Source organism: Manacus candei, unplaced genomic scaffold (assembly GCF_025592945.1).
Source record: "Manacus candei isolate 608988 ecotype Guabito, Panama unplaced genomic scaffold, ASM2559294v1 h1tg000047l, whole genome shotgun sequence".
In the NCBI taxonomy this organism is placed as follows: Eukaryota; Metazoa; Chordata; class Aves; order Passeriformes; family Pipridae; genus Manacus; species Manacus candei.
The window spans coordinates 7678194-7689444 of NW_026138095.1; the positions used below are offsets into that span (position 1 = coordinate 7678194).

The 11251-nt window shown below is 49.2% G+C and overlaps 1 protein-coding gene across 2 annotated transcripts; it reads right to left on the reverse strand.

Annotated features, from left to right (window-relative positions):
- Positions 1–94: 94 nt before the first annotated feature.
- ST6GALNAC1 (ST6 N-acetylgalactosaminide alpha-2,6-sialyltransferase 1) lies at positions 95–11044 on the reverse strand. 2 transcript variants are annotated; one of them, XM_051797866.1, is made up of 9 exons: positions 10663–11044; positions 5926–6562; positions 4967–5135; positions 4617–4788; positions 4099–4237; positions 3600–3703; positions 2951–3040; positions 1646–1745; positions 95–1277 (listed from the first exon to the last, which is right to left on the reverse strand). In XM_051797866.1, the coding sequence occupies exons 1-9, from the start codon at positions 10782–10784 to the stop codon at positions 1086–1088; spliced, it is 1725 nt and encodes a 574-aa protein (XP_051653826.1). In that variant the 5' UTR covers positions 10785–11044; the 3' UTR covers positions 95–1085. The 2 variants fall into 2 exon arrangements, with proteins under 2 accessions (XP_051653826.1, XP_051653827.1); XM_051797867.1 differs by having other exon boundaries at positions 95–1256; positions 10663–11042.
- Between the last annotated feature and the right edge of the window lie 207 nt (positions 11045–11251).

Genomic DNA, 11251 nt, shown 5'->3' on the forward strand with positions numbered 1-11251 from the left:
TCCCTGCCTTCGTTATCTGCTATGTCTCAGCCTTTAAAGCATCAGCTCTGGATGAACTAAATAACCACAACCCACAGGGCTACAGTGAGAGATCAGCTTGGCCAAAGTAGTGCCATTTATTTTATGTACAAAACCCCTTTGAGAAGGCCAACATGCTGCATGTGTCCTGCACACAGCACTGTGGGGGACAGGCACTCCAGCCAGCAGCAAGGAAGGGTAGCATCCATCCCTGGGCTTGGAGAGCTCCCACCTCCCCTGGCAGGAGGACAGACACAGTGCTCCGGGCACAGCTGGGAGCCAAGCATGACAAAGTCCAGCTAAGCAAGGACTTGGTACACCAGGACCATGCAAAAAAATTCACATTTTGTGCAGCCATGGGATCCCTGGAGCAAGAGGCACCAGGTACTGCATGTCTGCTGCACCATGGAGAGCAGTTACCTGCCCCTGAGCTGATGGCAGTGCTCCTTTGGAAGTGTCACAAGGCCACACTGGGAAGCAGAAGTGAGACTCATTCTCTCTTGAGTTAGTCACCTGGAAGTGTCCAGTCCATCCTTTTTATCTGCAGGGAGCAGAGTGAGAGCAGCACCTCCAGAATTAAAGTCAACCTGAGACAGGGCCTGTGTGTGCATCTCCATCCACTGGCTCCTGAGGGAGCTTGTTTAGACAATACCCAACTCCACAGTGGGCATCACTAATGGAGAGGATCCACCAGAACAGAAGGAGCTCCAGCCTGAGGAACACCTCCTTGCAAAGAGAGAAAACTTGGATTAAATAAAGGACACATATGCTGTCCAGATCCATCCTGGATTCTGTTCACCCAATACCTGTGCCTACAAAAACCAGCAGGAGTCTTGCAGCACAACCACAAGGATTTTGTTGGCACTCTGCATTTTCTTGTTCTTCTCTGGGTCTGCAGCATTCACACATTTGTGCAAGCATTGTGAAAGAATAGAGGTGCTGAGGGAGGGAAATGTCTGTGGGGATGAAATGTGCCTGGCAGCCCAGAACTAACCTTGGCTCTGGTGCTCCTCTTCTGTTCACAGTGAGGTGCTGAGATTTCCCAAGCAATGGCCCTTGCCTCACAATCAGGATCTCTGGTAAAGCTTTATGATATTCTCATTGTGAAGCTTTTTCCACACCTCCTTCTCCAGTTTGAAGTCATGGTTAGTGTAGAAAATCAGCCGCTTCCAGTCCTTGTCGTAGTAGTGATCCGAGTACTTCTCGTGCCCCTCTGTGATGTAGCCATAGGCACTCACCTGGGAAAGATGGAGAGCTCCCTGGGCAAGGGTACCAAGGGTGGAGGGAGCTAATTGAAACACAGGACACAGTTCCCAAACAGGGAAGGAGCACAGGACAGAGATGCCAGCTGGGGCTCCTCTGGTGACCCCGCATGGGGGCCCAGAAGGACCAGATTATGAGCACTGGCTCCTGCTGGCTCCTCTCACTGCCTCCCTGGGAGCTCACATGCTCTGGGTCACAGCAGGCCTCACAACCTCTATGTGAGCTATTTTAGGGCTGTTTCTCTTGTCTTCAATCTGCTCCTCCACAGCCCACATACTCTCAAGGCAGACAGTAGGCAGGGTTGTAGCCACCCCTGGTCTCCCCTGCCAGACAGTGCTGGGTGCAAGAATCACAGGGCCCTTACCTGGTCACAGAGGTGGAGGGCAGTCAGCAGCAGGAAGGCCCCTGTTGTGGGTCTGTACAGCCTCCAGTAGGGCTTTTCCAGATTTTTAGATTTTAAAAACCTGCAGCAGGAGAAAAGCAAGCACAGAGTGGTTGCTGGGTGTGGTGGTTCAAGCAGGGCACACCTTTCCCTCTGTAGCCTCTGTCACATCTTCCTTCCTTGCAGCAGGCTGTGGCCATATGAGGCCTTTCAGAGAAGCCATGGGTATGCCCAGAACTCCATCATCTGCACTGCAACCTAAGCACAGCTCTGCCCCAGCTGTATGGAAGTGGTAGTGGGGATTGAGGCAGTGGGGATAAAGAGGGGATGGATTAAAGGATCTAGTAGGTTAAAGCCCACTACTCTTAGGTCTGTCCTTTGCCTTGCATTGCTGAAGTGGCTTTGAAGCTCTGTGCTATACCCTACTCCCCATCTACATCTAAGAGTGAAACGAGACATAGGGAAGGTGCAGAGGAGGGTCACGAAACCTGCCAGGAGCTGCATAACCTGTGTTATGACAGGAGTTGTTCGGAAAGCAGGAGTCCACACCAGGAAAAAATAGCATTGAGTCCTCATGGCCTTGGAAAGGACCCAAATCAGAGGGGAGACGTCAGAACGAGCAGGGAGTGCTGGCCATCTGGCTCTCAGGGAAGGCAGAATGCAGCTCTCAAGGAGACTGAAGGGTAAAGGCAGCCAAAGCAGGCACAACAGGAGCTCCTGTTCCTACATCTCAGTCACGTGTGGCCCACAATGGGCAGATCTCAGTGACAGCAGGCTTGTGGACAGGATTGGAGAGGCACAGAAGAGCAGCCAGACCAGGCAATTTGGGTTCTGAAGAAGAGCCTATTATGGTGTTTGAGGGGACAAACAACCTCAGGGGTCTAGAAGGAATCTCTGGAGAGAAGGTCTGTTACAGAGCCTTTCTCCAAGGTTCTTGGCAATGGGGAATATGAAAGGTTGGTCCTGAACTAGATCAACTATTTTGGCACTTCAACAACACTCTTCCCACATTTAAAGTTGCCATTTGCCCAGGATCTCTTTTGGCTGCAGAAAGCCAAACTGTCTCCAGCTCACAAATTCTGGATGACTACCCACCACTAACATCCCACTGCAGCACCACAGAGAATTTCAGCTGAGTGCACACTGCTGAAGTTTAACCCCAGGCTGCTGGTGTGGCTGATCTGCAGTTACAAGGGAGCAGAGAGCTGGGAGGAGAGCCCAGAGACAGACAGAGATGGTGCCAGCCAGAAAAAACAAGCCCATTAGAGCACATAACCCCCAGCTCACCTGTTTTTCATGTATCTGAGGAAATCAGGGTGAACCACCAGGTATCTGTCCATTGTGAAATCTTTGTCAAATTTCTGCCGGGGCTTCTCCCTAAAGACAGGAATGGGGAGACTCAGGATGAGATCCTACAAAGGATCAGCACTTGGTGGTAAGAAAAGAACCACAAGCATTGTGAAATTATTCTGCAGCATTTCCCAGATTATGACAAAGCCTCCATAGCCTGTGTGCATTGCAGAGGAAGAGATCAGGGAGGAGAGGCAACAACAGGAGACAGGAATACCAAAAAGCACATGTTTGTATAGGCAAGAACTGGTGAAACCAGGCTTTCATCCATGAGCAGGACACCATGTACAAACACCAAACCAGACAGCAGCACGTGCTCATCCCAGAAGGCCACAAAACTTTCTCCAAGCTCTGGCCACACACCACTGCAATCAGCTACCTCTGGGAAGGAGGTGTATTGGATACAGCAGTGCTCAGAGCTGTGATGGAAATGAGATATTTCTCCAAACAGATATGCCAGGGGAGGGAGGCTTTAGCCTGGCTTTACCCTGGCCTGCCCCTCCTCAGGGCTGAGCACTGTGTAGAGGAAAAGGGCAAAACAGAGAGCTCCTCACTGCAGGCTGTAGAGGGGGCTAGTTTGTTTTACCCGCTGAGGTTCAAGAATCCTTTCCTGATGTTCTTGTTGAACAGAAGAGCCTCCAGCCACTCATAGTCTCTAGCACCCTCCAGGAAGTGAATGTATTTGACATGCTAAGAAAACAAATGAGCATTAATGAACAGCACTTTAAAACAACATTAAAGCAGACATATTCTTTAAAAACAAAATGCAAGCAGACATCTAGGCTCACTGAGTTTCTTGGGCACACATCTTCAGTCTGCAGCTTTCAACTAGCCCACAGAAGCAGAATGGAGATAACCTCTGATGTGCAACTACTTCTACATGCCAAAAGGCTGGGGTGGGACTGACACAGCTTGCCACTGTAAATACTCCCAGCCAAGGCAGTGCAGGTTCCCTCACTGAGGGAAATGCTGAAGTGCTGGCTCAGCCCCTTCACTCCTCACACATGGCAAGAACAGAACTGAAGGCCACAGACAAACAGCATCCCATCAAAGCTGTGCATTCATACAGCATGGACCTGACTTACTTTCTCCCGGGGGATGTTGCTGAACCCTCTGTGCCCCAAGATCTGAAGAGAGGAAACCAGGGAGTAGGCTGTGAATCCATAAAAGGAGGTTTTTGTTCCCACATCTTTTTCGTAACCTTTGATTACAGCCCCGCTCACCCTGAGCAAGGAAATGAGAGGAGCAGAGTTAGGTGACTGCTGCAAACCCTCATGTCCATGTTCCTAACAGGAAAAGGTAGTGTTAGTCTGGAGGAAGGGAGGACTAGGCCTGTTCTGAGCGGCACCCTGATGGGCAGGAGAGCCCCTGCTCTGCAGATGGCTCTTTGTGGCCCAGTTGTGAACACAGGCTGTGGGTGTTCAGGAACTTCGCCATTACTTTTTGACTTTTTGTCTCCTCCCACCATGAGTCATTTTGGCACTGGGGAATCAGTGCAATAGTAGAAGAGGTGAAGTGATGCAGCCACGATTGCCTGCTAGCCCAGCAAGTAGCTGTTAGGTTAAGGTAGCTGTGCATCTTCTGAGGAGGAAGCCTGCCTTACCGGAAGATATAGTCATGGGAGTCAATCTCCTGGCCCATCCCAGAGTTATTCAGTATTCCTCCATTCCCCACGACAGCACAGCTGATGCATGTTGGAACGCTGCTGTTACGGTTGGCCAGGAGCAGCTGCTGGTGGGGATTCGGGGGCAGCAGGGACATGACCTCCTTCACCACTGTGAAGCAAACATGGTGGAGAGTTATCAAGAGCCTTTGGGATGGACACAGTGAAATCACCACAGTTTCCACCAGGAGGTCCACCTAGCCTTTGACAGGGGGATGCTGCAAAGCTCTGGCATCATGTTCCTGTTGGGAGTCTGATGGTCCCATCCTGACAAGCCCTGAGGGACTCACGTGAATAATTCAGGTCCATGAAGCCATATGGGGGTATAAAATGCTCCAGGCGGTTCCATTCACTGTCATTGAAGTGTCTCTTGTCTGTGAAGATCGTGATGTTGGGCAGGAAGAGATCTCGCAGCCAGTCAGACTTGGCAGCTCTGGCCCTCACTGATTCAGAGCAGGTCTTGAAAAACAAAAAGAAAACAATAAGGACTGATGAGCAGAGATCAACCTGACTGAGTGCCAGTGCTTGTGTGCCTGTGTGTGACAGGGTCAGAGAGAAACACAGAAACTCCAGTGCAGCATCCCCATCACCGTGAACATGAAGCACAATTTCAGCACCACATCCATAACTACCTGGCAGGAAGTCGCCTACCACGGAGCCAGAATGACTCCAAGTCTCCAAGACTTTCCTCTTCAGAATAAGAGGCCTGTGATGCTTAAATGTTTTACTGGCTTTGGGCCTCATTAACTGATGCAAATTAATATCTGTAATAGGTCTAACCTGAACTTAGCAAATAAGGCTATAAGCAGTAATAATATGCTACAATAAGCAGTGTCCATTGGCAACCCACCTCACAAGGTCCTCAGGAAGCACCTTGGAACATGGGGGATTAGATCACCATTACCACTCCCTTTAAAGGTACCAAAAAAGGTACAACTTGTTCAATGTCATGAATTAATCACTGTGAAATGCACTGCTGGACAGGGAATCCAGTACAGGCTGACCTCCAAATGAACCTATGGAAACACATGAATTGCAGTAAGTTCCCATACTAAAGCACAACAGAGGACTGGCCAGGCTGAGTCATACAGGAGGTGTTCCTGTCTGGGTCCCACCAGCATCTGCAGTGAGCTGACCTACCAGCTCAAAAATCATCCTCAGCTGCAATGGGCACACATGCCCAGGGGACAGCAGACAAGGAGGTCAGTGGGGAGGCCTTCTTGGTGAACATTCACACCATCACACCTACCGATGCTGGAGAGGAGTTATCCAGCAGGTACTTGTCCTCGAAATCCCAGTGTGGCTCAGATGTGTAGTTAGCAGCGCTCAGTTTTGTCTTTTTTGTCACTGCAGCAGCCTGAGGAACAGGTCTTACAGTTTTCACTGATGCAGGAGGCTCTTTGGGTTTTGATTGGTCTTTGGATGTGTTGTTTTCACGAGCTCCCTTTACCCCAGAGGATGGTTTCACTGTTGCCTTCTCCTTGGCTTCCTGTGCCCTGGGAAGGGGTTTCACTGCCATCTTTTCCTTGGCTTCTTCCATCCCTGGAGTTGGTCTCACTGTTGTTTTCTCCTTGTTTCTCTGCACCACAGGGACTGTTTTCACTGTTGTCTTCTTGATTCCCTCCAACTGAGGTGGTGGTTTCACAACCATGTTCTCCTTGGCTTCCTTAACCCCAGTAAGCGGTTCCATCATTTTCTTCTCCTCCTCCTTTCCTTTCCACCTTGGTGTCTTCTCCACCACATCTTTTTTGAGCTTTGTGATGTCTCTCCCCAAAGTCACCTCTAAAAACCTCCTGGAGTTCCCATTATCAGAACACTTTAAACCCCGTTGCTCTTGGTTGTCCACTTGTTGCGTGTCTGGGGCACGTTGAAAAATGTTCAATTTCCTGAATGCAATCAAGGAAAAAGCAGACACATCACACACACTTTCCACTTAACACCGAACACCCTCCAGCCCATTTTTAGTGCTCTTGACTCTGAGCCTCTCTCTGTGCTTTAGAGCAATTTCATTTTGATCTTTGCCAAAGTGTTATTCAACTTCCTACGCCATTCTGGCCTGAATTCTGCTTATCTCCCCACTAAGCAAATCCCAGAGGTACACACTCCTCTTCTCAGCACTTGGCTCATGAAACATTCACACTGGCAGTCACTAGCAACCAGTACAGCACAGCTTTGCCCTGCACTGGGCAGGACCCCTGGCAAAGTCCCCAGAGCACTGTTGTTTTGGAGATCCTGAGCTCAGGACATGGCACACACCACGAAGGCAGCCATCTGGCTCTTTCCTCTGCCAGCAGAGCTCTGTGCTTCAGCAACAGAGCAGGAAGATCTTCCAGAACTCAGGAAGGGAAGTCTAAGAAGAAGTGAAACTCCCTCCTTTACCCTACATCATTTCTTGAGCATTTGGGCATTCTCTGCCACAAGGCACTACTTCCTCTCCTCCTCCTCACTCAGCTAATGCAATGGCATCACACAGCACTCGCCAGGTACACGTGTCTTAGGGCAGACACCCTGAACCATTAAAATGTAAAATCTCTACATTTTTAGCACTTGCCTGTAATATTGCAGCTGCCCTGTTGCCTGGTTCAGAGGCACAGGCAGGTACAAGGTTATCACAGGAGGACACATCTGCCAACAGCAGAAGAGCCACCTGCAACAAGACTGGGCTGAAACCCAGCAGAAAAACCAGGGCAGAAGTGGTGGGGTTTTGTCCCAAACATTCCTTCTTATCTGCACATGGCTGGAGGGTGGAACAGGAAAAAGGAAAGTGAAAAATTCCTGCAGCTGAGCTTTTATGTACAGCAAAGCTTTTTAGGATAAACCATCGTGGTTGTGGCAGTCTGATTTCACACTCATGTTCAGCCTTTGCTTCCAAGGTAATAAATGGGAAAAAAGCACTTCTTCAGATAACAGGCTGTAGATAACAGTTCAGTTGCTGCTGGAATTTGATGGATGCCACAACACTCTGATAGTGTTCAGGAAATTATTAGGTAAAAAGGCTTTTAACAGATGTTTTGTATCAGATAAATACAGGAACCTTTGCAATGAGAAAAGAGAGAGTTTGTAAAACATGGCCTGTCAGCTCCACTTCTCTCATAATCATTAGCCAGTTACAATCAAGAGTGTAGAATGTGCTTTTGTAGGGGGTTGACCCTGGATGGATGACAGGTACTCACTACAGCTGTTCTCTCACAGGTACTCACTACAGCTGTTCTCTCACTTCCCTCTGCAATTGGACAGAGGAGAGGAAAGAAAAGCAAAGGATTCATGAGTTAAGAGCTGGGAGAGGCACTTACTGATCACCATCACAGGCAACACAGACTCAAAATGGGGATATTAATTGGATTTATTACTAACAGGGTTAGAGCAAAAGAGCAGGAAGTAAAATAATCTTAAAAACACCTTCTCCCCGCCCCTCCTTCCTTCCATGTTCTCCCTCCTCCCCCCCAGAGGTGCAGAGGGACAGAAATGGGGCTCACGGTGAGTTGTTCCTGCCACTGCTCAGGGAGAGGAGTTGGAGTCCTGCCCCTGCTCCTGTGGGGTCCCTCCCACGGGAGAACAGTCCCTGATGGACCTCCGGTGTGAGTCCATCCCTCAGTTCTTCCCAACCTGCTGTCCCGTGGGTCACTCCTCCATGGGGTGCAGTGCTTCATGAATGAGCTGTACCAACGTGGGTCCCCCACAGGGGCCACGAGTCCTACACAGGAAAAACCTGCTCCAGCCTGGGTTTCCCTTTCCATGGGCTGCAGGTCCCTGCCAGGACCCTGCTCCATCCTGGGCCTGCCACGGGGTCACAGCATCCTTCCTTCATCGACCTGCTCCAGCGTGGGCTCCTCCATGGGCTGCAGGGGGGTCTCTGCACCCCAATGGGCTGTAGGGGCACAGCTGCCCCACCATGGGCTGCACCACGGGCTGCAGGAGCTGCCTGGAGCACCTCCTGCCCCTCTTGCACTGACCTTGGTGTCTACATTGTTATTCACATGTTTTCACCCGGCTCTTCCCTGGCTGGAATTTTTTCTGTGCAGCAACCTTCTGTTCTTAAATAGGTTATCCCAGAGGCGTTACTATCATTCCTAATTGGCTTGGCCTTGCCCAGCGGCAGGAAACCCACCCTGGAGCCAGCTGGCATTGGCTCCACCAGACAGGGGAAGCTTCCAGCAGCTTCTAACAGAAAGCCACCCCTGTAGCCCCACTGCTACTAAAACCCAGCCACAGAAACCCACTACAGCTTTCTATCCTTGCGTTGCTGTTCACTGCCCAGTAAGAGGAAAGATTTTATATGTACACTCTAAGTAAAGAGGTATTGGGTGAGGTAGCTCAGGCAGATCTTAAATCCCTTGATGAATGTCTGTTGTATTTTTAAGATGACGTTTAAAACTTTGAAATTAAAGGCCAGAAAACAAGTCAAACAGGGCGGTACGACAAATGAAACAGGGCAGTATGACAAACCATTCCCCACTCCATTTCTCCATGTGCTGTCTCACGAGGCCGATTCCACCCCAGCTCTATTACATTTGCCCACATGGCCAGACACTCGTGCCTACACAGGACCCTGCTCTCCTGCCCAGCATTTTAAATTCAGACAAATTGTCAAAGCAGTTCATCCAATTTCAGGCTCCAGAGTCCAGCTGGCAAACAACTGTAGAAGCTCAATGACACTTACTGTCATTTCCTCTCCTTTTACAAAGCCCAAGGACAAATAGAGGATAAAGCCACGAAAATGTTGCTTTGTGTATTTTATGTTACATATAAAGGTACAGAAATAGAACTGCCACACAGATAACCACAGGCAGCTCATACCTTGTTGTGTTTTATTTCAGTTGCAAAAATGGAGTAAATTCTTTTCAGGCATTTCCATTACCTGAAACTGTGGCAGAATTAAACAGCTTCAAGCAGCTGGGCATGGAGAGCCAGTTCTTGTCCCAGCTCTGCCACTGATGGGCTCTGGGATTGAGGACAACTCACTTCACTTCTCTACACCTCCTCCTTCTCTCCTTTTTCCCCCACTGCCTCCCTGGTGCAGATTCCAACCTCTACAAATTGATGGCTGCCCTCAAGGTGTGGTCTCAAGTTGCTAGAGCTGAGCTAAGCTCAAGTCACCTCCAGAAGAGATGCAGATGTTCCCAGCCTCACTCTTCCTGCCTGCCCCCACAGCATCAGCCCTGGGACATCCAGCTGAGAACAAACTCCATCAAGCTGAGCCAGATGAGCTCACTGGGAGAGCTAGGACCAGATGAGGGTGGTGGGGAGGCTGGGGAGTGGTGCTTCCTGTACACAGCACACTGCACCACAGAATCACAGAATCAACTAGATTGGAAAAGACCTCTGAGATCATCAAGTCCAACCTAAACCAACACATCCATGAGCCATGCTCCTTCTAGGAAAGGCTCAAGTGTCTGCAGGGCTAATACAAGGAACAGTGCTTCCTGCCAATGATGCTGCAGACACTTCACTGCAGTCTACACTGCAATTCCCTCCACATCCCTTCTTGTAGGATTTGCTTGACTATTTATTTAAAATATATATATATATGGATCACGTCTGCATGACACTGGTCTCCCAGTACGCAGCATATTTGTGTTAGGAATCAGCTGCTGGACTCGCTAGAAATTGGAAGGCATCCAACCCAATTCCCTGTCCAGCAATACAATCTAGATTAGGGCTGAATAAAGTCATTCGGGGAGCCACTGCAAAAGCAAATACTGTGCAGTGCTAAAGTGTGAAAGCAGGTAGTATTAGTAAAGTAAAGGGTGCTTTAAACAGCTACACAAGCAAACCTGAGAAACTAGGGAGCCAGCAGAAGTAGGTTTTTGATCTGTGGATCTTCCAACACTGTGCTCTGCCTGAATGTGGTCTGCTAAAGTAAAGTGGTCACCTAACTCAGATCAGCAGTGCAAGTTTTAGGGTGAAAAAGAGAGAGGCAGAGAAAGTCAGCGAGCACAAGTACTCTGCCCAGACAGTGCATATCAGGAGGAAGCAGGTCTCCTACCTGAAAATCCTTGTCTTCTCCAAGGAGCTGAAACTGGCAATGAACATGCAAAAGTATGTTACAACAATGAGGCAAATCACGGGTTTGGCAATTTTAAATATCCTTATCCTGGAAAACCGCATGGTGAGATGCCCGGGAGCGTCAGAGGCTCTGCTGCCACTGCCCAGAGGTGCTCACCAGGCACTGCTTTATCAAGGTGTGTTCAATGACTGGGCTGGTCTTCTCCCTGGATTTGCCTACAGGAGCGTGCACACCCTGTCTCACGAGATTCCCAGCCATGTTGCACATAGATTCAATTTCTCAGGCCAGATATCAGCTTTTTACTATTCCTGTGTATCACCATAAAACCATAAAAGGGTTTGGCGAAATAAACACTTGAAGAAAAGTACAAAGAACAGTGTTTACAGAGCCACTGTGCTGTCTGGTCTTTTATGTGGATCTGAATCATGGGTCATCTACCGTCATCCCCTGTGTCTCCTAGAACGTTTCCATCAACAATCCTAAACATCCACTGATCAGATTATGTGACTAATACATCTGTTCTAGAACAAGCAGCAATCACAGATATTGAGGCCATGTTGCTGAGAAC

Bases quoted from the DNA above. Each gene is read 5' to 3' on its own strand.
- ST6GALNAC1 (XM_051797866.1), bottom strand. From the start codon at position 10,784: ATGCGGTTTTCCAGGATAAGGATATTTAAAATTGCCAAACCCGTGATT. The intron at 5,136-5,925 runs GTAGGTGTGATG...TTGTTTTTCAAG, and splicing joins ATAACTCCTCTCCAGCATCG to ACCTGCTCTGAATCAGTGAG. The intron at 4,789-4,966 runs GTGAGTCCCTCA...TTTGCTTCACAG, and splicing joins CATGGACCTGAATTATTCAC to TGGTGAAGGAGGTCATGTCC.